The sequence below is a fragment of the Python bivittatus genome, unplaced genomic scaffold (assembly GCF_059951505.1).
Source record: "Python bivittatus isolate LINGU-HERP-01145 unplaced genomic scaffold, Pbiv_v1 ctg000220_np1212, whole genome shotgun sequence".
NCBI lineage: Eukaryota > Metazoa > Chordata > Lepidosauria > Squamata > Pythonidae > Python > Python bivittatus.
Window position 1 is genome coordinate 16,675,357 of NW_028277048.1, and position 25,271 is coordinate 16,700,627.

A 25,271-nucleotide genomic window follows, 5' to 3' on the forward strand; every position below is an offset into this window, starting at 1 on the left:
CAACACCCAGACAAAACGCAGGTACGACAGGCTACTTTTTATTTGGCCTTTCTCTCTGCCTTCTACTTACCTATGCGACTGTTGCATGCAGAGAAGGGAGATCCACTGTGCATGATTTCTAGCTGCCTGCCTCTCCTTGCATTCACCACCGCTCATCCCAGCGATGCCCAGAGCAACTTTATACGTATGAATCCTCCCGGACCAATTAACGCAGCACGCCCCTCCGTTTTCCCCTCTGCAGAAAGTCCCACTGCAATCGATACCGTTTGCTACCAACGCCCCAAACCTGCTACTGACAACCCGGGAGTCTGAGATACTCCTAAATCTAATCTGGATGCACAGAGAGCCCCGCAGTTTGCAGCCGGCCTGAGGGGAGCGGGAACTCACCCAACCCCTCCCGGTCGGCCTGAGCCTTTAAGTCCAGCTCCGGGAGACGGACCACCGCCTCATTTCCACCCTCGTCTCCAAGAGCGCGCAACCAACACCCCTACCCTGAACCATAGAGCTCCTAGTTCCTCTCTGTTCCTAGCGATCACCAGGAAATACAGCAGGGAGGAGGAGGAGGAGGAGGAATAGGGGGTTAAATTAATCGGGGACCTTCCTGTTCCCAGCAGCCCCCTGAGCTGAGGGTTGAGCTGCGGTGGAATCGCTGCGGTGGCCGGATCCTCCCGCGGTGCCTCGGCGCCCCGGGGACGCGACTCGGGCTCCCTCATCCCGGGCAAGTGAGTTTTAACCGAGGGGGCCGATAAACGCGGGGGTGGAAGCGCAGTCCGTAGGAAGCCTTTGGAGCAGGGCTGCACGTTCTGAAATGACGTCCTCCTCTGCTCCGGACAAGTCCGCAACGTGGCTTTGCCCGATCAAGCGCAGGAGCCCGTCGCGTAGCAAAAGACCGCATTCTTGGTTGGGATCGGGTGGTTCTGCCGGCTAGCCTGGAAGAAGAGTTTCCTCCCCCCCCCCCCTGCTCTCTCTCGACCTCGGTAAAAACTCTTACTGGTTATTTTCCAGCGATGAAGCCATCCTTCGCACTCGGTCCCGGCACCGCTCCGGTCGCTCCCCTTGCACTACCTGCGGGCGTTTTGCTCGCTGCCCCGAACGACATGGCTTGCTCGCAAGATGGCCACCCCAAGCTACAGAGAAAGCTGTCATTTAAAAGTTGCAGTTGAGGAGGGCCCACAGCCCGCGTCCACCAAGTTAGGGGTTTCTAAGGTAGAGGAACAAAGACTAGAATGAATGATTATTCTCCAGGGCAGTCCTTGAGCAGTGGAGGAAACTTGGTAGTGGGGGTAGGTAGGTAGGTAAGTAGGTAAAACTCAAGAGAAAAAGAGACTCGGCTTGTGTAATATCCTGAGCTATAATGAAATTAATTTCATTTGGTTTAATGTCTTGTGTGAACACAGCCATTGTGGTTGCAAAATTAAGGTTTATGACATAACACTGTGTAAACCCAGCTAACGGTGGCTTAGTTATGAATAATAATTAAGCAAACCCAGGCTTATTGCAACTCATGAACCAGGCCAAGCGTTCTTGCACTTTAGAAAGAAAAGGATTTCCGGCAAAATCCAGATTGTCTTGTCTCCCCTCTCATCCTTTTCTAGCACAGCTTCTGCATGTTTAAAAAATAAATTGGAAATAAATGTTTTCCTAGTTCAGAGATACTGTAGAAGATGGGAGCCAGACTGTTTGCCAGGTTAGGGTTTGACTTGTTATTTTTAATAATATAAACAGCTAAGTTGTTGTGGGATGGGGAAATCAGTCTTTTGGGCAATAAATATAAGATTGGGCCATTATTAGACTTTGGTCAAGTCCCTTGTTGGCATGCTGAAAGTTGCTATTAATGCCTGGTGGTGGTTGCACATGATCAGTTGTATGTTGAGAAGCTGAGATAGTTTTACAATGAAAGCCTGTCTACACATACATGGAAGTTGAAATGAGAACACTCCTCAGTCTTACTGATTTGCGACCTACAGTCTCTGTGGGTTAGGTCATAAAAAGAGGCAGAATTTTTTTTTTTTTAGTACCAAGACTCAGCTTTGTAATCTCATTATAGTATTGAGACTCAGAATACTTTGTACTTCTGATGTACAAGGATACTTGAGATATTGTGACAAGTGAAAGGGTTGATACGTGAATTCAAGTGCTTTTGGTGACCCTTGGAACGATCCAAAATTGCACTGTTGAATAACACTATAAATGTTTGTTTTTTCACTCCTGAAATAAGCAGTAAAGTAGGTTAAGCCAGTGGAAAACCTAACATACCTTTTTTAACTGGAAAAAAAATGGTGGAAAGCAGAGAAAAGAAGGGCAAAAATTCAACTGCCACCAGTGTTATCCTGATTTGGAGATTGAAAAAAATAACTAAAAAAGGGACAGGTCGCAAAAATTATTTTTCCTTACTCTAAATTAGAGCTTATTTAGTCATAGTTTATTAAATAAGCCAGAATTGGCTTGATTTGTAAAATACATTCAGACTATGATTTACACATCACTGTAGCTCACAAAGCATACTAAAAATACTAATGAAACAATTACAACTTATTAACATATGTGAACCAGGTCAGCATCTCCTAATGTCTATACGTTGAAATGCTGCTGAAAGCACCAGTATAGTTGCTGCTGGAGAACATGCAACATTATCTCCTGGTGCAGATATATAGGTCTCCATCCTAGGAGGTAAGTGGACCTAGTTGTTTCTGTGATACTTTTGAGATTCTTGCATTGCTCAAGCCTAGCTTCTGACAAGGCATTTGATATGATAACTAATTCCTTACTGCTCTGGGCAGTGGGCCAAGGTGGCTCCATATGACCAAGTACCCTTGAGTTGGAGAAAAGATCGCTACTGGGGTCCTGATTCTTCTGATGTCCCTGGTCCTTGGGGCACCAGTAACTGGCAGCTAAAGGCAGGATGCTGGAGAGAGCCTGTACTTGCTTTAGAGTCCAGCATATTGGTAAATAAGTTCTGAATCCGCTCATGATACCTTGCCAGGATTTTCAAATCAATGCCTGGTATGCATATAACATTAAGCTAAATTGGCTCCCACAATTTTCTAAGGCGAAAAAAGGGACAAGCAAACTATTAAAATTTAGCCAATTTTATAGCATCCCAGTAAGGCAGGAGCTGGCTGGTTGATTCACTGGCCCATCATATGATATAGGAAGAACCTCATTTGCCATCAAGAAGACCCGTTTTAAAATGCTAGAAGCTAGAATGGCTATTCTCTGCAGAGTGTCAAGGATGTACTTTGGCTTGGATTTTCTCAGGACTATGTTGCCAGTTTGGATCTGAACCCCAGAAAGGAGGTAGCACAAAAGAGGATTCCTTCATGTACAGAATGAATTTGATCAATACTGAGTAGATTTTACACAAATTGCATTAAAGGGAATATTCTCAAGAGTGAAGGAGATGGTTCCCAAGTAAATGTAAGCCTTGGCAGTTTTGCAGGGGTAGAGAGAGAGAGAGAGGGAGAGGGAGAGGGAGAGAGAGAGAGAGAGAGAGAAGCCTTCAGAACAGGTGATTAGGGAATAGCAAAGAGCTAGGGAGGTCTTTGTGGGTTAGCATGAAGCCCATCAGAGGAGAAATAGTAAAAAAAAAAAAGTGTTTACTCCAGACAGTGGCTAATCATGTTTCCTTTTCTTTAAACTAACATTGCTTGTTTGTATAATTTAGTACCAAGACCAGCAACACCTAGGTGACCTTGGATGATCTCAGAATGCAAAGCAAGGTCAGACCTGGTTAGTACTTGGATGGCAGATTATTAGAAAATCCCAGGATTGTAGGTTTAGACTGAGAATTGAAAAAATCATCTTGGAAGAAGGCAGTGGTCAACCACTTCCATGCTGCCGCTGAGAAAACATACTGGACATGTCCACGAAGCCACCAAGAGTCAAATGTTTACTTTACCCACAAACACAGGGTGGCTTCTCTGACTTTAGCTCTCTCTTTCTCATAACAGATACATTCTGGCTTGAAAATCCTCATTTTGAGATGGAGCATGAAGATCCCGGCATTGCGGAGATCCATGACTCAGATAATGGTGGGACCATAAGGAGAGTCTACATAGGTGAGAAACTGGGGCATTGTAGAGAATAAAGTAGATGACCTTAACAGAGATATGCATTGCCAAGGCAGCAAGGGGGCTAAAGCATTTTTTAAGTCCAGAACATCCAGATAATATTCAGAAACAGCTCAGGCAGACGCCCCCTAATTCACTGAACTATAAGGAGGAGGAGGGACAGCACAATCAGTCTTGCAAGATTCTGTTATTACAGCCAATCTCAATAAAAATAGTCAGTCTTAGCCTTCCTGTGGAGTTGATTTCAGGTCTACCTAGTGGGTCTGACAGGCGTATAGCCTTGTTGAATTGTAAATACTTTATTCTACTCTTCTTCCAAGAAGTTTCTAGGTGGCATACAGAGTTCTCCTCTATTTTTCCTTTAAGAGCAACCCTAAAAGATAAATAAGAGATCATGAAGGGGGTGTGGTAATAGAGCAAGTTCCATGACTTGAATAAAGACTTGAATCCAGAGTTCACTAATCCTAGTTTAAATTTTTAGATGGGGGTAGAGGGTGCAATCTGCGTCTCGCCTCTCAGCAGCAGCACAGAGTCCTTCCAAAAGCTGCCATTGACAGAAGTCTGTTAACTGTAATACTGAGAGGAGGAAATTACTACATGTATAGGGAATAATCATATGACCTTAATGAATGACCTTTAAATTCAGTTAAATGAAAATTTCAGTTATATAATGAGTTTTTGTCCTGACCTTTTTAAGGTGATCTTTTTAAGACTTTTAAGATGGTGTGTATAGCAGAGATAGGGATCCTTCAGTTTTCCAGTTGTTGCTCTTTAATTTCAGTCAAGCCCAGGCAGTGTGGACAATGGCTAGAAATGATAGAAGTGATTGTCCAACAGTATGTGAAGGGCCAGAGATTCCCTACTCCTAATACCCAACTCTGTGCACAAGAGGCAATAGGTCAGTGTTGTCCAAACTTGGCCACTTTAAGATGAGTGGACTTTAACTCCCAGAATTCCCCAGCCAGCCATGCTGGCTGGGGAATTCTGGGAGTTGAAGTCCACTCATCTTAAAGTGGCCAAGTTTGGACAACACTGCAATAGGTTGTTCTTTTGATAAGCCCCAGATGTACATTTTTCTGGCATTTAAATCTGAACCTTGGGTTCTTGATCCTTTGTGCTGAACAAAGTGCTTCTCTTCTCTAATAGCCAACAGAGGTGTGGTGCACAAGAGTGAAGATGATCTGAAGCATGAGGCCATCCAGCCCACTATCCAGCACAGACAACCCGCCTGGAAGGCAAGTTCACAGCAGGAAGGCTCTACCATAGAACGGCAAGGGAATCTGTTAGCCCCAGGCAATTATGGTGAGGGTGACATGGCTGTAGCGACCAATGTTATCTCCCGCTCCAGCAAGCAGCGCCCCTTTATTTGTAACGAGTGTGGCAAGAGTTTCAGCCACTGGTCGAAACTGCTACGGCATCAGCGCACGCACACCGGCGAACGTCCCAGCACTTGCACTGACTGTGGCAAGAGCTTCTCGCAGAACTCACACCTAGTGCAGCACCGGCGCACCCACACCGGCGAGAAGCCTTATGTCTGCCGTGACTGTGGCAAGAGCTTCAGCTGGAGTTCCAACCTGATCCAGCACCAGCGCATCCACACTGGTGAGCGCCCTTACACGTGTGGGGACTGTGGTCGCAGTTTCACACAAAGCAAGAACCTGGCCAAGCACCGGCGGACACATACAGGGGCCCGACCGTTCCGTTGCCCCGAATGCGGCCGAGGCTTTGCACATAGTGCTGGCCTGATCAAGCACCAGCGTTTGCGCCATGATACGGATTCCCCCATCGGCCACCCGTGTCCAGAATGTGGACAACGCTTCCGTGCTCCTTCAGAGGTGGAACGCCACCGCATTGCCCATCATGGGGTCACCCCATCAGAGCCCTTCATCTGCGTGGAATGTGGAGAATGTTTCACCAAGAGCACCACCCTTATTCGCCACAAGCGAGTGCACAAGCCAATATTTGTGCGTTGAGGGTTTCTCCCCCTGGTGGGATGTGAATTCTAAATGATGTCCAGGTTAGCAGCCTGGAGACTGATGGTAGTTTGGGGTCCACCGTGACTCTGCAACCTGGATATCGCTTGGCCAGACTAAAGGCCCTGAGTGAGCCAGGAAGGAGCAGTGAGAAGGTGAGGAGGCAGGAAATTCAGCTCAGAGCTTGGGACTCTGGTCATTTGTTGGAAGAAAAACTGCTTAGTGCCCAGATCTTGATCTGCCTTGTGAGGCAGGATCAGAAAATAGTTCTCACTGACCATCTGAGAACTAGCAAGCTCTGCTACTGTAAATAAAGTGGGGGTATTTTTTTAGTTAGAAGCCATAGGAATTTTTGAGGAAGAGGTGGAAGAAGAGATCAGGTCTTCAGTCAAAATAAGGTTTGTTGGGACTTCAAAGGAGAAAAAATGGATAAGGAAGTACCTTTGAGTTATTTTACTCTGGAAAGGTATGGATGTGAAGTGGCAAAAAAGTGAGGACAGTGAAGAGTGGAGGAATCAGAGGATTGAAACCCATTTTGTGCAATAAAGTGTTTTGTATCCCCTAATATCAGTTGCTTTCACTCTTACTTTGTTTCCTGTTTGTGATTGTCTTTTCAGTAGAAAACAGGGCAAACTGTGTCAGAAATGGAATATGGATCAAACAATGAATAGACAATAGATCTGTATTGATGAAAAGGTCCCTGCCCCACATAAATGAGTAATTTATGATTGTGGAAGCTACTATATTAAGCAGACATGGACTACAAAATATTTGGGATGTTATTTTAGGGAGAGTAGCTTTCTAGTGACCAGTAATGGTGTGGTGGTGGTGGTGTTATAGGCAAGGAGGGGGATATTTTGATGTACTGTAATTAGGTGGTGCTGGGCTTTCTTTTCCCCCCCCCCCACTACTTTCCCAGTTTTAAGTGACTTAAACCAACTTAAAGCTTAATATACCTTTGTGTTTTTGTTTCCCACAGGAAATCATGTCTCTAGAGTTTGGCAGTTTGCTACTGAGCTTTGATGGTATGAGTGGTGGGGCTGCCCAAAAGGAGCACAGCGGCCACATGTGCATTGCAAGTTGCTTTCCTTACAAAGTAATACAGGCAAAGATCCAATCTAAATGTCAAAATTTAGTGAGAGGAAACTATAACCAGATAATCTGGGCAATTGCAATAATATATATATTTAAGCTTTGGTGGAAATTGTCAGCATTAAGATATTAAATCAAAGGTGCTCAACTAGATGTGAGTTTATGAAGTTAAGAGAGAGTAGCGGCTTAATGACGCTGAAAGTTGCCGGCCAGAAATGGTCGACGCTTCAGCGGTTCGAGTCCAGCCTTCACGTTAGCAGGGTGAGCTCCTGTTTCCTCCCCAGTTCCTGTCAACCCAACAGTTCGAAAACTCACATGAGTAGATAAATGGGGACTCTCACTCCGGTGGGAGGAAAAATGCTGGCGGCACCTTGCAAAAGGAGTCAGGAGCAGTTGCCGGTAAGCACGAAACCGCGCTCACCCAAAAAGGGCGCAAAGCAACGGAAACTCCACCTCCCGCACTCGCCAGCTGGGCTCTGCTCTAGGAAGGAGGCTCTGGCAAACCACTTCCAAAACACCTTGCCTTGAAAACTGCAAGGACTCGTCCAAGCAGTCACTGCAGAGTCGGTAACGACTGAGCGCAGATTAAAAAAAAAAAAAAGTTTAGAATGGATGTTCTAAAGAAACAACAACCCGTTCCCTGCTTGTCATCCCTGAAACAAATTTTTGCAATCTTGGAAACTTTAGAACCCATGTTGCTGAAATCCATTACAAATTGTCAAATTGAGCTATGATTTCCTTTTTTGACATGATGGAATATCAAAACCGGTGTTCCTTAAAACGGAATGTCCAAAATTTGGTATTCAAACCCCATGTTCCTGCTTGGAATGCTTCCACCAAAGTGAAAAAAACCCATTTTGAGCTCAAACTCTTTGTGTTCTAAACGTTTTGCATACCTTTAGTGAAACCCATGTCAGGATTTGAGAGGCAGTGAAGTGCCTCAGACAGTAGTATTCTGGACAAAAGTGGAATGTTTAAAAAAAAAAAAAAAAGGCAGGGTGAAATAGTCTGGTAGTAAGGCAGAAGATAACCAGAGAATGAACTCCAGCTTAATTCTGAGGAAGGAAATACTTTCAGCAGATTGGCTCACCTCATACAGGCTTGGGTAAGTATGTGGCAGAGCACTGTTGCCTGTTTTCATTTGTCTTGAAAATAGAGCCAGAGAGAAAGTGGGGGAAATGTGTTGAAAAAAACATGAACGTGAAAAGGACTGGGGAATTATTAGCAAGAACTCATGTGAGCTAGACTGTAAATAACAGCCAGGTCCACAGTCCGCTCATGGAGTTGATGTTGCATTCATTTTCTGCTTGTGGGGTTTTTGTAAACATCCACCAGACCTCTGTGGAATAGAAAGTTGGACTGGATTGGCCTCTTAGGGATCAAAACTGTATCTGGCTTTAACTCCAGTTTTACAGTGCATTCGGAAAGTATTCAGACCCCCTTCACTTTTTTCAATTTTGTTATGTTGCAGCCTGATACTACAATTGTTCAAATTCACTTTTTTTCTCATTAATCTACACTCAATACCCCATAATGACAAAGTGAAAACAGAATTTTAGAAATGTCTGTAAATTTATTAAAAAGGAAAAACTATAGAGAGGTGTGAGCCTTTCCAAATCATGTCCAATCAATTTAATTTACCACAGGTGGACTCCAGTCAAGGTGTAGTCAAGCAGCTCAGCAATGATCAAGAGGCACCTGAGCTAAATTTCACGTGTTGTTGCAAAGGGTCTGAATACTTATGCCAATGTGATCATTCAGTTTTTCCTTTTTAATAAATGTACAGACATTTTTAAAATTCTGTTTTTACCTTGTCATTATGGGGTACTGAGTGTAGATTAATGAGAAAAAAATGAATTTGAATGATTGTAGTATCAGGCTGCAACGTAAAATTGAAAAAAGTGAAGGGGATCTGAATACTTTCCGAATGCACTGTAACAGTGGCCAATCGAGAGATTCCAAGAAAGCTTGTAAGTATGACATGGTGTCCCATTTTTGACAGGCATCTGCTAGTTTGAGCCATTCTGTCTTTGAGTATGGAATTATAATTCTAAAAAAAGAACCAGACTGGCTTGGTCTACCAGTGGCAATTACCTACCTCAGCCAGAAACAGAAGATCCATGTTTGTTGTGAGAAATTAACTCTTAATAGCCCAAGGACAGCACTAAAATTGACCTATATTTGAAAGAAGGAAAGGCAAGAGTATCTTCTTTAGGCAGCAGAATTAACAAGCCTGTGAAAGAGTCACAGACGCTTGAGACAGACAGACAGACAGACAGTCAGATAGTAATGTTTTGTCTCCAGAAGAAACTAAAAATGCGTATTTGTAAAATTGCAAATACTTGCTCTCTGGTTTTAAGATACTCTTAAGTATTTGCAAAATGACATTAGAGTGTCATTACAAAAATTTAAAACACTTTAGGAATCACCTTATGATAATACTTCAACAAAGGGACCGTTTCAGATTCCTTTAGTGCTGCATGACATCCCTATGGGCCAAGTCGTTATTCAGTGATTTGGCACCAGAAACTCAAACGAAAGGTTTCTCCAGTTGTACTTTGCAGCCATAATCTCCTGCCTTTCTAAAAACAGTTTGGGGTGGGGTTGGGAGGACCTGCAGTCAGAGCAGAGTCATTGTAGGTTATGGTCCTGTTCCGCCTCCTCCTGCATCCCACAGGGTGCAAAAAAAAGAAAAACAGGACTAGATGAAGTTGCCCCTGGGAACTGCTCTTTCCTTCCATTTCCGTAGCCAGAGTTTGGAAGAGATTGTTAACTCAAAGTAACCCTCCTCTTTTGATTTAGATGAAACAGGCCACAGTAGGATTAAGATGTGCTGCCTTAGCTACATTTTATCCCCAAATCTGGGTTTGACTGACATTCTAGGACTTGAGATGGCCTGGCTTAGTATCATGTGATCATGCCCACTGCCTGCATTAATTGCAGCCTCAAGGGAGTCACACACAGAAGGGAGGTACCATTGCTCAATAGATCTTCATCATATAGTAGTTATCACTACTGACCATTAGGAGGCACTATACCTTTTATCTGCATGTGAAAATAAAGGGGAAGCAATACACAGAGATACAGAGTTCGCACATTATGGTTCACTTAAAGTATGCTTAAGTGATTCCACCATACTGGGCCAGTTCAATCCTGCTGGGCATCCTAGTGTTAAGGACTACTCAGCCCTGGCACCTAGATCTAGGCTCCTTCATATTTCAAGTATGTGTGCACGTGTAAATACAGCAAAATCTCATTTTACTAGCTCTTGGTGCAACAGGCATCTAAACATAATATGGTCTAAATTTCTGCTGTGATTTACACTATGCATACAAATGATATCCTTTATATCAATATATGCTATTTGCATAATGAGTCCATTATGCATACAATGTGATTTGTATCATGATACCATCATGCAAAGGGATACAGATGGCCTAAGGCCCTGTGATGTCCTCCTCTGATTCAAACAATATTCCTGAATAACGGTAAAATGAAGTTTCTTTGTTTGTGTTTGTACATGCAGAGAGAACACTTTCAAAATGTTCCCTCTGTTCAACTGAAAGAGGCTAACAGCTGTCCAGTTCATTGCATTCCTTGTTCTTATCCAGCTGCCTTAACCATGGGATCCTCAGGCTTTCTGGGCCAGTAAGACACCTTTGAGATTTTAGGAGAAATGAGAGTGGGTGGCTGGTCAGCCTTGCCCTCCACAGACATCTAGCCTTCTACCATGACAGCCTACCTTTCCCTTTTTTCTTGGCAGGTGGAATGCTTCTAAACAATGGAGTGGTCTGCAGCTTTCTCTAATTTTTATTTTTCCAAGAGTACCTTCAGGGTACATACAAGGCCCAGAAGTATTCTTCAAACTAAATGTAACTCAAATTGATTACTTCCCTTTTTTAAATCAAAAGAACCTTAACACAACAAAATCAGGTGGGGCTTGGAGCCTGCTGGGCAGCAGGGAGGTTGTCCACGGGCACATCTGTTTTATGGGCAGCAATGCATTTGTCAATATGCAATTGTTACTTGTTTTGTCGTCCTACCCATTTATTTTGTACAATTCCATTTACAAGCCACTGCATTTTCACTGGGGCATCATATGAAAGACAAACCCCAGGTGCAATAGCTAGCAATCCAATCTTCTTCACCACATATCTGAAAGCTCAACAGGTTGAGCAGATGTGATCCTCAAGATGTTATCGTTCCCAAAAACATTAAACTCCCACATTCATTTAAACAGAACCGAAAATGATCATCCCCTTACCCTCCCACCCTCCCTCTTCAGCTGCATGGCAGCGGGAATGCTGCTTCCCTCCAGATGTTTTGACCATCACGAAATAATAAACCCAAAAGGTGGGCAAGGGAGTCATCTTTGCTAGGCCTTTGTTGGCACCGCTTGTGATGCACCTGCTGCTGTCAGTTGCTGAATCTTTTGGCTCATCATCTCTATTACAGCTGTGAAAAGAAACCAAACCAAGTCAGGAAAATATTTTAGCAGTAATTGGTATAATCAGAATCAGATGGAGTAGCATCTCCATTTCTCAGTCTTTGCCTGCTGCAAAGGCCTACCTTGCTTCATTGCATGCTTCTCCTGCAGTGCTGGCTGGATTTTCTCCATTTGCTTTGTCAGGAAATCAATCTTCCTCTTGAAGAAATCTCTGGCATCATCCACCGACTGCCAAGATCAAAGGCACTGTTACTCTACTGTGTACAATCAAACTGGCTTTATCAACAAAAGATGCCCAGCTACCACCTTGCAGCTGCAAACATGGCAAATCCAAATTGCCTAAATTAATTTGGATGGTTTTCCCAATCCAATTTTGGCTTACATTTTTCAATCAAGGCAGAACTGTGGGTGTTGGCTGGAAGGTTCAGAGAATGCTAAACGGCCCATCTTTGACCCCTTTTACCATCTGCCCTGTATATGATGGGAGTGGGCTGTGATCAGCTGGGAGAGCAGCAGCAGGACACTTTAGTGCCATATAAAGGCATATAAAAATGAATGAAATAAAAGAGTTATTTCAATTTGGTTATCTTTGCCAAGATTAGATTTCTCTAATTTTACATCTTTTGAAGATGGCCATGGTTGCATAATGGTAAGATACAGTACTTTATACATTCTCAAGAAATGTGTCTCCCCCCCCCCCAACCTGGCATAAAAATCAGACCAGGAAGTCCCCCAAAGAGCCTCTTGTTCATGGGCCCACAGAAGTAGGAGCCCATGCTTTTAAAGTCTCTGGCTTTAATTCCTTACAATGGCAAGCCCTGGGGGGGGGGGGGGGGCGAGGTCAAACTCATACTTCCACATAAAAGCAGATCAGAGGAGATTCATGAGGTGATCTTTACCACAGAGTAATCAGCACAGTACAATTTACAAAAAGGACAGAAAACAGCACTCTCCTCCAGATAAGTTCAACTACAAATCAATTCAGGGCCAGTGTGGGTTAGAGATGGTCCTCACTGCAATCTCCTCCCTCTGGAAGGTGTCAAGCTGTGGAAGACTGACCTAAGAGTAGATGTGGTGGTGCTTGTTCTTAATTATCTGTCTTATCAGACATCAGATTAGGAATGCCTGAATCATAACCTCCTTTTACTCAGAATAATTAATGCTAAAATCTGCTCAATCTGGCAGATAAAATAAGCTACAAAAGAGTCCACAAGATTTTTCTCCAGGCTGAGTGTCTTCAGAAATACAACTGTGCCTGTATGGCAGAGGACCAGACCTCTGCATTTTTTATAATGATAGATTGTATATTGCTGCTTCCTTACAATTGTGCAGCTACTTTAACCTCAGCCTCACATAAATGACTTACCTTTTCTACATAGTAACCTGTCCCTACATCTAACAATACATGGCTCACATCGGAAAGCTTCCCAGGAACATACATCTGTAAAAAGAGGTTAAGGAAAAACACAAGAGCTGGGGAGAATCTAGCACAATCAAGAGGAAAAAATAATTAAATTTCTAGTCCAAAAGGAAAATCCCCCATTGGAGAAAGTAAAAAAGTCCCATGCATTGCTGGGTCATAACCCTTATGCTGATGAAGAAACAATATTAGAATAGTTATAACTGAGGTAGCATTATAAAACACAGCATCAGTAGCTCTTCAATAAATAAATAAAAATTGCAAAATAGTAGAGCTATGAGTGCTTTTGGAATTGTTTGGAGCTTGTGGGATGAAGTATAGCACCTTAAGGCAGTCCAAAGAGTCACAGAAGGTACAACCATTGTGCTCTAAAACACCTTTTGGAAACTGACTCTCAGCCTCTGCCCAGCTTTACAAAATAGCCAAGCCATATTGTGCCATAAAAATAGCTCTAAGTTTGGCTGATTTACATTAATGATTCCTTGAGACCACTTTAGACTAGCCTGGGATTTCCTGGTGGTCTCCCATCCAAATACTCAGCAGATCTAAGCTCACTTGGTTTTTTTTTTTAAGTGAGCCAGAGGTTGCCACCTGTATCTAAAAACATACAACCAAACACATTTTCCCACATGTGCTATGCACTGAGAAAACCTAAAACAAAGCACATCTTTATAGCTCCCTAAGTAAAGGACACTAGTAGTCTCCATTAGAAAACAGGAGATTCTTGAGCATTAATATTTGATTAATCAATGTGGCTCCATATTAACTTATAAGTTTTCTTTTGCCTTTTCTAGTATCTTAAAAATCCCAAATGCTACAATCAAGGTAAATTACAGAAGTCCCATCTAACCATAGAGACAGCACTTACCTGGAAAAATTTCATTTGACAGAAGGCTACAGGAAGAAATGCATATACACAAATACAAAATGAGCTAAATGAAAAGATACCCCTCCCCCTTTAACAAATGACCTTTCTCTCAGAGAGCTTGAATTAGAAACACAGAAATAAGAGAGAGTTCTCAGCAATTTTTTATTTTCTCAGTAGAAAGCTTGATCTAATGCAGGAATTAGAGACTGAACTACAAACAGTGCACCCCAAAGATGCTTATCCTTCTCCTGCTCTTTTCTTGGTACAGCTTTTTATTAACTGTTAACATATGATTGCTTTAAAGTGCTGCAATTTCTTGTACAAAAACACACTTTACAAATACTTAAAATGGAACTAACAAGGTTCTGAGACTTTCCTGAAAGTGTGATTAGTGTGTCATCTGGCTACACTTCACCTGCCATGGGTAGCACCTTTTCTGTTTCTCAGATGAGCAACTGGTGGAAGTCACAACAGAAAGTACACTACAGAGCCATCCAGCGCTGGTTCACACATTATGCTTCATCCTAAACTGCAATCAATGTGTCATACAAACATGCCAATTGCTTTCTGCTGAAATGTATAGCATTATCCTGAAGGTGACTCTGATTTCTTAGTTAACTTTGATTAGATTTTTCTTCCTTCTTTTCTAGATTCTTTGCAAGCCCTCACAAAGCCTCTTATTTACTGAACCCAACATACAGAAATCTATAGCTTGCAAGGTAACATGGCTCTGGATTTGTTCCCTTCAGAAAAGATGGCAGCAGAATAGTTGGCCTGTGCAAACATCATTTAAACCTTTCTCCTTTAGAAGTGGCAAAATGAATTTGGGCTCACCAAAATAACAGTAACTCGGTAAACTGATTGTAGATTAACCCCACTGCCAAATTACTAGAAAAGAAAAGGACTTATGAAGAAGAAAAGTTAAAAAGGGCAAGTTGAAGATCTTCCACAATCCTATTACTTTGCAGAAAGGATACAGAGCTGGAGAGTGGAACCAGTAGCTCTTTACCTAAGCAAAGGGGGAAAAATAGGTTCCAGGATTTATTAATATAGATATTAAGGTCTGCTAAGGGGGCTTTCCCTCAGCTTCTGTTGCTGAGACCATTGGCAGCTGTCCATCCTGTGAAGATGCACGGGAATGCCATCTCAGCTATGGCCCCCTGCATAAAGAATGCCCTCAGAAGTTTAGCTGACACTGATGTTAGTGTCATTTTGACACATATCTGAATATCTGGGAGAATCCTTGGGCTGTGTTAAATGCAGATCCTCCCCTTTATTCATGTTGTTTGTTTTACATTGCACCTGCTATTTTAGAAATTGCACTGTGAAACTATAATATAGAACCAAAACAAAATAAATAATAAGGGGGCAAATGCCCAGAACTATTCTCCCACTCAGCAGAACTGATATTTAATAGTAATTCAGAAACAGAGTTCAATTCAGGGCAATTTTTAGTCAATGAATCTGACACACAGGAACTATTGCTGAGTTCCTTCTGAGCAGTGTTTCCTAAGGTGTGGTCCTAGGACCCCTGGGGTCCCCCAAGTCCCTCTCAGGCAGGGTTCCTCAATCTTGACAACTTTAAGACGGGTGGACTTCAACTCCCAGAATTTCCCAGCCAGCAAGCAATGGCTGGGGAATTCTGGGAGTTGAAGTCCACCCGTCTTAAAGTTGCCAAGGTTGAGGAACCCTGCTCTCAGGGGTCCACGAAATCAAAATGATTTCCCAGCCTATGCTGAAAAATAATACAATATTAAAATCCCATCCAACAATTATGAAAAGCGGTAGTGGCAGCAAATGCGTCAATTTTAACTTTTAATATGGTCAATACTGTATTTCTTTTCAATACAAAGAAAAGCTCTTTTGGGGTCCTTCATAATTTTGAAAAGTGGGAAGGGGTCCTGAGAGAAAAAAGTTTAAGAAACCCTGCTTTAGGGTGTCAAGCATACCAGTCTCCAATTCCCTGTGTTCTCTCTTCTTTGCTCTTCATGGAGCAAAATTAAGGAGTGAAAATACTTGGTCTAAAGTTGATATATAGGTCAGTAGCAGGGATCAAATTCAGAAGGTTTGATAACATTTTTCCAGTCCTCAGTTCTTTAAACCAGAGATGAATAATCTCACACTGGATGACCAGAATAAGCGTAACAGCCCATAAAATCTTGATGATTTCAGCAGGCCACTAAAATGTACCAATGAAACTGCAGCCAACCACAGTAATAAAGACTTATTTTAATTAAAACAGAGAAGAATCTTCTAGACAAGAGCAGCTGAGGACCAGTACTACTTCTATTCCCAGACTCACAAGGGTGCAATCCTACACCCACTTATCCAAAAACTCAAGTGAGTACACCTTCTCAGAAGAAGAGATATGTAGGGCTGCATTGTAAGTTTATCCTCTTTCAGGTTTAAAATCTCATTCGGTCGTAAGACAGATGGGAAACCCCTGGCCCAGCAGTTGTAGAATTCGCCCCAGCATTAGCTAGTGTAGCCAATGATGAGGGGTGCTAGGAGGTACAGTTCAGCAAAACCAGAGGTTTCCCATTGAAATATCTGGCACATTTTCAAGGCTGAGCTGGGGCTACAAGAGGAGAGATTAAAAAGGAGTTGCTACTTGCCTTCATTGCTTTTATTTAATACATTCAGACAGTCCTTTGCTTCCACGTATTTTGTCTGTACCACCTTAAGTTGAGCAATGGATGTAGAAAGGAATTCCACTTCCTGGAGAAAAACATACAAAACTCAGAGCTCAGCAGTGAAGACCATACTTTCAGCTTTCAAACATTTGTTAGATGAGACAGTCTAAAACAACATCAGAAAATTTTGTCACTCTGCTATTTAGTGGTTTGAGAGATGTGCTAATTATTTTATTTAAACATGTCTGTTCTGTTCTCATCAAAAAGTTTTCTCATGCTTTTTATGACAGAGACACACCACACATCAGATACACAGCAAGAAAATGATGGAGATATTGTGGCTACATAGTTCACAAATATGGCCATTAGCCACAATTTCCTCTTCTTATCAATCATGTATTTTGGCTTTTTCAACAGACAAGCATGTGGGAAGAACTGGACTACAAGCATTTCCACATGTGGCAGCATAGTATCTAAACTCAGGGTGGAAAATCTGTGGCTTTTGTGAAGTTGCTGAAATTTCCAACCACATTGTTTATGTTGAAGAATGTTGTGTTCAGATGTTCAGCAACATCTGAAAGGGCATACAAGAACATCTTATGTTTATCCTAAGCTTGTCTCAACATCAAGCCATGGAAATCAGAGCATCTGGTTCCTTAAGGACTCCATTAGTGAACTGAAACCTGTAATTTAAAGAATAACAGGATGCATAGGGAATGAGTGACAAGAGTTGGCTCAAATTCTAATTGCTTGATATCCTTGTCATATAATCTTCTAGAACTAGTCTAGTGGACAATAAACTATATAGGTGATCAATAAACTACGTAAGATTATCACATAAAGCAAGTATTATTTCTTAAAGCACGAGAACATAGACTTTAAACATCAAAACTACAGTCCTGGGGTTCTTAGAGAAGAAAAGTTAGAACAGGAGTCTTAATCACAAGAATTAACTTAATTTATTCACAAATATTAACATGTTCACTTAAAATATAACTTTCAGCTAGATCTGCAATGTATGGGTTTGAATGTACTTAGAATGGCCTAACAACATAATAACTCTACTAAAAGCCTCACTCACTTTAATCTTGGCATGGATTTCTCTTCCCTGCCCTACTCCATATTCCACATAGTTGGCTTTAAGTTAAGGAATAACAATATCCTCCCCCCAACCACCTCCCCAAATACCTAATATTGAAAGGTGCCCATTGTGAATGAAAGCAACAGGTGACATTCATAGTAGGTTAGTATACCTGCCAGACAGGGACATTGTGTAAAGAGTTAGGAACATGACCTTGACAGAAATATGCAGGAACTGTTACCTAGGCAAAAGGATCTGAAACTTATTTTAGGTCCAGAACAATGAGGTAACATTCAGAAGCAGCTCAGACAGACACTTCCCTAATTGAAGTACAAGGAGGAGGAGGAGGGACAGCACAATCAGTCTTGCAAGATTCTGTTATTACAGCCAGTCTCAATCAAAGTAGTTTTAGCCTTCCTGCGCAGCTGATTTTTTGGTCTGGTCTACAGACAGTCCTTGGTTAATGACCACTCATTCAGCGACTGTTCAAAGTTACAATGGTGCTGAATGAGTGGTACTTACGGCCGGTCCTCAAAGTTTCGGCTGTCGCAGTACCCCTGCAGTCACGTCATCGGGATTTGGGCGCTTGGCAACCAGCTTGCACTTATGACAGTTGCAGTGTCCTGTGGTCACATGCTCACCATTTGCGCCCTTCCCTGTTGGCTTCCCACAAGCAAAGTCAATGGGGAAGCCGGCAGGTAAGGTCACAAGTCGCTCTTGCTCCTGTGGCTTTTTTCTCCACGATCCTTACTTAACAACAGCAACGGGGACTGCAAGGATTCCTGTTGCTAAGCAATGAGGTCACATGATGTCGCATTTTACGACCGTCAGAAAAATTCTGGGCCCAATTGCCGTCATAACTTGAGGACTATCTGAAATAACCATAACATAGAGTTAATGGAACATAGTCCTCTATTGTAGCTTTTGTGTTATCTTGTGCAATGATTTGGTTAGTCCCATTTTAAGATCCTTTCCTGGACATTCTAATTAATTTTATATTAAATAACTTCTTTGTGATCAAATTCTTAATTGCTGTGGCAAAGTTTTTAACTAGGGTTATTAGGATAAGGAAGCAATTTGATTTTAAGTAATATAGAGATATTGAGGGTTATGATTAAGGAAGTTTATATAATGTTGGGTACTTCAAAATAATCTTTTTATTCATTCATTCATTCATTCATTCATTCATTCATTCATTCATTCATTCAATTTATATAGCCGCCCATCTCAGACCAGTGGCTCTGGGTGGCTAACAACAATAAAAACAGTCAACACTTAAAACAGTACAAAAAAATATAAATACAGCCAAGAGATCTTAAAAAACCGTTGGTATCAGCACAACCATGAAACAGGGCCCTTTGCATGCTTGGGGCCCCAGGCCTGGGCATAAAGCCAGGTCTTCAAGGCCTTCTAAAAAGCCAAAAGGGTCAGGGCCACCCTAATCTCAGGAGGGAGGATGCTCCAGAGGGCAGGTGCTACAGTGGAAAAGGCATGTCTCCTGGTCCCTGCCAGCCAACATTCCTTGGCTGATGGGACCCAGAGCATGCCCATCCTGCCAGACTGGACTGGATGGGTAGAAACAACTGGGAAAAGACGGTCCCTAAGGTAATCCAGTCCCAAGCCATGAAGGGCTTTAAAGGTGACAACCAGCACCTTGAATTGCACCCTGAAACATACTATATTTTGTTATAGACTGTAGACTGTTTTACATAAACTGACTGACAGGTATAAACTTTTAGCTAGGAATACTGTGTTAAGTTAAATCTCTGTTTTAGTATGCTGTGCTAGTCTTTTGTTACTCTAGTATATGGTCTGGAATTCTGTATCCATGAAGTTATATTACTATAAAACGAAGTCTGAAGTAATGTTGAATTTCACTCCAATCTCTTTTAAAGAGGTCTTTTTTTCTCTCCATTTGTAGTAGGCCAGCACCATCCTGTGGTCTGCCTAGAGCTTCTTCATTTTGTTTAGCTTGTGGATTTTCTGTTTAGTTGCTGATCCTGATCAAGGGAACTCCATACTTACCCCTTCAGTAGGGAAGGTTTGCATTTTAATATAGTATCTCAAGTTAAAAAGAATTATGATAGTCTCCCCATTCCCTTTGCCCTTCCCTTTCCTCTTTAATAAAGTTTTATTTTGGTGAGATTGGTCTGTCTCATGAGATTGGTCTATCCCCCAAGGATGGGAGGTAGTGCCGAAACTCTAGTCATAAGCCTCTAAGCTACATACCCTGAATACTGGATTATAAAACTTAATTCCCCTTAATTTTTTTAACCTTTTAATAGTCAGAAAGGCAGCACAGAACCCCTCCCCCCTTTCTCTCTCACACAAACAAAGGGTTGAAGGAAGGATACTAAGCGAGCCACTTCCCTCTCCCCCTTGAAAAGAATGAAGGTGACAGAAACTGTCAAACTGTTCACCGAAAGAAGACAGAATCAGGATATAAAAAACAAGAAGTCTTCTGAGAGAGGAGGTGTGAGACTTCCAGTTTCCCATCGTATATGCTCCGTCATTAAAGTCAGTGGCAGTCACAAATAATACACCATCCCTGCCTTCAGGCTCAAAGTTAAAAATGTTAATGTGACAAATGGATTCAAAAGGCAAGGGTGGACAGTCAAACAGGAGACTGTTTAGGAATTACATCTATTTCCTAACCTCCTGAATTCAGATCTACCTTCAGTTAAAAAGCTACTAACAAAGCAATCTCACAGCTTCTGTAATTCTAAACACTGGCCTTCCTCTCTCAATCTATACAGTAACAGGAGGAGATAATCTTATCTATCTATCTATCTATCTATCTATCTATCTATCTATCTATCTATCTATCTATCTATCAATGTTATATGGCTGCCCATCTCACAAAAAACGACTCTGGGCAGTTTACAACAATCAGATAAAAAACCATGCATATATAAACAATCATATAAAATGTAAAATCAGTATTTAAAAGTTAAATATTATTAAGAATAAAATATACAAACCCTGGGCAGAGAGAAAATGAGTATGTCCACCTCAATAGTGGAGCCATCTAAATATATCTCTGTTTCCCTAGGACCCCCAGACCTGGTGACGTAGCCAGGTCTTGAGGGGCTTTCAGAATGTCAGGCAGGATGGAGCTAACCTAATGTTGGGGCGGGGAGAGTGGAGAATGTTCCATAAGTATTTATGTATAAATATTTAGTGCAGTTTTGCAGTATTTTCCTGTTTTATAACAATGCAAAAAGATCACCCATCATTATATTGGCATTCCTCTACTTTATATCAATGAAAGAAACTGTTACGTTCAATGAAAACTTTAATAAGTTCGTGAAGTCAGCTCGGGCAAATTAATGAATGAAAGAATTGTGCATAGAAAACTGCTTTAAACATTATCATGTAAAAATGTTCAGGTTGCTTTACGCACTTGTTTGGTCTCCTCAGAAAAGGGATATCATATGGGCTTTGGGGAAGAATTTCTTAATGTAGGTAATTCTTGCCACATGGAGGATTCCTTCTGTTCATGGAAGAAAAAATACCTAATTTTTAAAAAACTCTGGGAAGATTATTTGGGCTTTGAACTCACTGGAACTCCATTAGAATAGAATAGAATTCCTTATAAATATATTTCAGCAAATCAGGAATTCAGCATTCCTGTATTATTAACATCCCTCTATTTTTTTTTTTCTGTTTTAGTTCCGCTTTTACAGTTTTTAATGCTTTTTAATAATTATGATATAATGTTTTAGGCAATGTATGTTTTATATATTTGTTTTATTGGCTTGTTGTATCCTGCCCAGAGACACTTTTTGTGAGATGGGCAGCCATATAAATTTGATTAATAATAAATAAGGTGGATGCCGAGGCAGAGAAAGCCCGCCACTGGGGACCCACTAAATGTAAGTCTTTGGCCAATGGTATCCATAGCATGTCCTCTCTGCCAGATCTAATTGGGTGGGCTGATGTAATTGGGGAGAGGCGGTCCCTCAGATAACCCGGTCCCATGCCATGAAGGGCTTTAAAGGTTAAAACTGTTAAAGGTTAAATCTTAAATTGGACCTGGAAGCAGACTGGCAACCAATGCAGCTCACAGAGCAGAGGTGTAACATGTGTTGTTCTAGGAGCACACATAACTGCCTGCGCTGCTGCATTCTGTACCAGCTGAACCTTCCAGATAGTCTTGAAGGGCAGTCCCATGTACAGTGCATTACAGTAGTCCAATCTGGAGGTGACTAGGGCATGAGTGATTGTGAGCAGAGCCTGCCAATCCAGGAATGGGTGCAACTGGCACACAACACGAAGCTGTGCAAAGGCCCTCCTAGCCATGACTGCCACCTGCTCTTTGAGGAGTCAAGAGTCTAGGTGGACCCCCAGATTGCGCACTCGGTCTGTCTGGGGCAGTGCTACCGCATCCAGTACTAAAGATGATATAGTCCTGGAACCAGTTGGCCCCAAAACCCAGAGCCACTCAGTCTTGTCTTGTTCAGCTGAAGCCTGTTGTTCCCAATCCAGACCCTCACAGCCTCCAGGCACCGGGATAAAACGTTCACAGCATCGTTTAATTCACCAGGGACAGAGATATATAACTAAGCCCAACTTAATGAACAGGGTCTCACAACTGGTGACCTGTGGTGCGGCACCCCTGAAAGCCGTAAAAGACTCCCAGATGACAATCGCCACACCCCCACCAGAATGTTGTAGGAATGATGGAGAAAATATATGTGAAGCACTCTGAAGATTAAAGAAGTATTATATAAAATTATTATTTATGGAGGGGGGAAATTATTCAGTGTCTTCAATTTGAGAAGAAGTGGGACATGATGATTTCTACCTGATCTTCCTACCACATCTGAAATTAAGTGACAACCCCTCCCCCCCAAAAACCAGTTTCATGTATGTTTTTTGGGGAAAGAGGGGAAGGAAAAGCATAGTGGCTCCAAACAGCTGAATTAAGCAAGGTATTTCCAAGGGAAAATGCTGACTTTTCAAAGGAGTGATGGAGTGAGGTGCTACATAGCATGCTATGTAAAACCCAAAGCTGGAGAGCATGTAAGTCCCCTTCTCATGTACACTCCTATATACTCATACACAATTCCACGCAGAAACCATCCAGATTTGAGGCGAAGTTATGAGTTGCCCAGCTCCTGAGGTTCAGACCTCAAGATACAACGGGCAGAGCCTGGAGGCTCAGAGGTTCCAGGCGGCCACAGGAGGTTGTGCCATCGCGCAGAACTTAACAGTGAACGTTAGAAGACAAAGACCGCTGGGGCCAGACGACGGCCCGTGATGGACACAGAGAAAAACCTCTTACCCGGCTAAAAGGTCGCCTCCCCATTCTTCTTCCCTTCCTTCTCCCTCTCTGTTCTTCACTGGAGATTCAGAGAAGGTCGTGACGGCTGCAGTCTTACCCAAACTCGCCTGGGGATAATACTAAGTCCAATGGGTCTTTCTTTCGAACAAGCGGGCCCAGCCCTGAACATCTACCCCAACCGGGAGCCCTCTAGGCCCTCTGGCTCCCAACTCTCACCTTCTTCCCCGATCCCTGGGGGAGATGGGAGCTTCTGGAGGCCGCCAAGTGGGGGACCTCCGTTCTACGTCTCGAAAAGGCCACATTATTTCACACGGAGCTGATCAAGAGTCTCCTCCTGTCCAGGCAGCTGTCCTGACGAGCTACACTACACCCACCCCCCGCTTCCTCACCTGATCCAGCTGGTTTTTCAACACTTCCAGCTGCGGCAGGGAGAGCTCCGAGATGTTCACCTGCTGCGCCATCTTAGGAGGCGGCGAGATTCCTCCGCGCGCCACCTCGGGCGGGCAGTGACGTTCGCTCTAGCTGCCGGAGTCTATGATCAAGGCTCCCATTGTGACTCACGGCCGACCGAAAGGCCCGCCCTGCCCAGCCAATAGAAAGACCCTTACGGCTCAGAACGCCACGCCCCCATTCTCCTTAGAGGGTGGAAGCGCTGTTCTCGAGGTATGAAAAAAGCGCTCAACGTGCATTCAGCTGGGGGCTGTGTCGGAGCGTATAAATAAAAATCGGAGCTCCGTTTAGTTTCTTTGGACGGGCTATGAAAACGATTTGAGTCCGGTTTCTTCGGCCTCCCAATTTCGCTTGTATCTCTGAACGTCCCCCATTAGGAAAGATGAGCCCGCTGCCGCCACTTCCCGAGGCTCTCGCAGCTCCCACAAGTTCTCAGACACCATCTCCATTGGTTGGGGGTGGTGCGAGGGGCGGCCCAACGCATCTGGAGGGCAGCTGAGGTCTTCGTTGCATTGCAGCGTCTAACCGCAGCCTCAGTCTGCTCGCTCGTTTACTGCTTAGAGCCTCTTGTGCCCAGTGTCTTCGGGCTCCCGGGAACTGACTACAGCACACTATAGGACAGCCGTGTTGGACTCTAGCGGCAACCAATGGAGAGGAGCCTGCCAGCCTGTTTTGACTCAAATGTTATTAAAATGCATTTATTTATCAAAAAGCATTTTAATAGCATTCGTTAGTTGAAAAATGTGCTACCAGACCGATGAGAGAGAAAGCAGGCGGCTAAGAAGTTGGCATTCCACACGGGTTTTGGAAATAATGCCATGTTCATTTAGCGATAAAAGTTGTGAAGAACGTTTTATAGTGTCCTATTCTGTGAACATGTGCATGATATGTATTAAAATTCAACCATAAACCAAAGGGGGAAAACAAACTTTTTATTAATTGACCCACTTCTACTTTTTCTCTAACAGAGTGACTTAGGTGGTTCTTCAAGTGTTAAAAGTCAGCTTTGAAATTGTACTAAAACAATTTGCATATCTTTTGTAATGTTGTGTAGCAGATTGCATGCAAAAGGCTGTGAATAGTCAAGTTTGGTAACTGAAGTCTGTAAAGCAGGTGCTTGTAATATAGCTGTCCCCTGTAGTCTCCTCCAGATGTGCTGTACTGGCAACTCCTGTTCTCCTGGTCAACCAAGTAACTTATCTGATCCAGTGTAGCTTACTGGGGCACACCAGACCGGGTAATAAAGGTCAAGATTGCTTCAGAAAGTAACCTGTGCCTTTCAAGTACTGATCAACAAAATATTTAGTTTTTTACTAAAAATGAATGCAGCGCCATCTGACATCCTGACTGAATATCCCCTTCTTAGATCTGAGGAGCTGTAGAAGAAATAATCATTCAGGAAAGCAATTTATTTGGATTTGAACTTCTGATGGTTGGGAGGGCTTGTCTCTCTCTACCTGCCTATGCACAGAGATTACATCTACTGACATCCCTGGACATGAAGGTTACATAAGATCAAAAGCAAGAGGATCCCAGTGCAAAAACTGAGGACTTCATACCGATCAAGGTTGCTCAATTTTTAAGCAAATTATGAAACTTGAAATAAACCATACTCCATGTCAGAGCCTCTGGAAACTTACTTCAGAGGCTCTGACATGGAGTCAGGGATCTGGAGAACAAACAGGTAGGAGTTAATTTCCCATATTACACGAAATAATTTCTCCAGCTCTGGTCTGCTGCTCATACACTCAAGACCTTGCTTAGTCAGCACTTAAAAAGGAAATTTCTGTGCCAAAAGAAATACCAAAAGAAAACATAGAATCTGTACATATTAATGCAGCTGTGCACCTTTTTACCAACTCATTTATTAGCAGCCACTTTCAAGTATATGCCCCCCCAAACTCTTATCTGATATAACTGATAATGTAAAAAAGGCTATAATAAAGGGTA

General features: G+C 42.6%; 2 protein-coding genes across 4 annotated transcripts; one reads left to right on the plus strand and one right to left on the minus strand.

Annotated features, from left to right (window-relative positions):
* The first annotated feature begins 644 nt into the window (after positions 1 to 644).
* Positions 645 to 8,972, plus strand: LOC103061730 (uncharacterized). 3 transcript variants are annotated; one of them, XM_007424784.4, is made up of 3 exons: positions 645 to 722; positions 3,951 to 4,058; positions 5,217 to 6,910. In XM_007424784.4, the coding sequence occupies exons 2-3, from the start codon at positions 3,983 to 3,985 to the stop codon at positions 6,041 to 6,043; spliced, it is 903 nt and encodes a 300-aa protein (XP_007424846.2). In that variant the 5' UTR covers positions 645 to 722; positions 3,951 to 3,982; the 3' UTR covers positions 6,044 to 6,910. The 3 variants fall into 3 exon arrangements, 2 of the variants coding, with proteins under 2 accessions (XP_007424846.2, XP_087994114.1); XR_003084327.2 differs by lacking the exon at positions 645 to 722 and adding an exon at positions 7,023 to 8,972 and having other exon boundaries at positions 748 to 4,058; positions 5,217 to 6,198; XM_088137988.1 differs by lacking the exon at positions 645 to 722 and having other exon boundaries at positions 748 to 4,058; positions 5,217 to 6,912.
* A 1,955-nt stretch (positions 8,973 to 10,927) lies between these two features.
* Positions 10,928 to 23,417, minus strand: PFDN5 (prefoldin subunit 5). Its single transcript, XM_007424785.4, has 6 exons — positions 23,261 to 23,417; positions 16,486 to 16,588; positions 14,848 to 14,879; positions 12,949 to 13,023; positions 11,705 to 11,810; positions 10,928 to 11,590 (listed from the first exon to the last, which is right to left on the minus strand). Exons 1-6 carry the CDS (start codon positions 23,330 to 23,332, stop codon positions 11,511 to 11,513), a joined length of 468 nt encoding a protein of 155 aa, XP_007424847.1. The 5' UTR covers positions 23,333 to 23,417; the 3' UTR covers positions 10,928 to 11,510.
* Positions 23,418 to 25,271: the final 1,854 nt, after the last annotated feature.

Bases quoted from the DNA above. Each gene is read 5' to 3' on its own strand.
- LOC103061730 (XM_088137988.1), top strand. From the start codon at position 3,860: ATGTCCACGAAGCCACCAAGAGTCAAATGTTTACTTTACCCACAAACA. The intron at 4,059-5,216 runs GTGAGAAACTGG...CTTCTCTAATAG, and splicing joins CATAAGGAGAGTCTACATAG to CCAACAGAGGTGTGGTGCAC.
- PFDN5 (XM_007424785.4), bottom strand. From the start codon at position 23,332: ATGGCGCAGCAGGTGAACATCTCGGAGCTCTCCCTGCCGCAGCTGGAA. The intron at 14,880-16,485 runs GCAAGTAGCAAC...CCCTTTGCTTAG, and splicing joins ATTAAATAAAAGCAATGAAG to GTAAAGAGCTACTGGTTCCA. The intron at 13,024-14,847 runs GTATCCTTTCTG...CTCTTTTTACAG, and splicing joins TGGTTCCACTCTCCAGCTCT to ATGTATGTTCCTGGGAAGCT.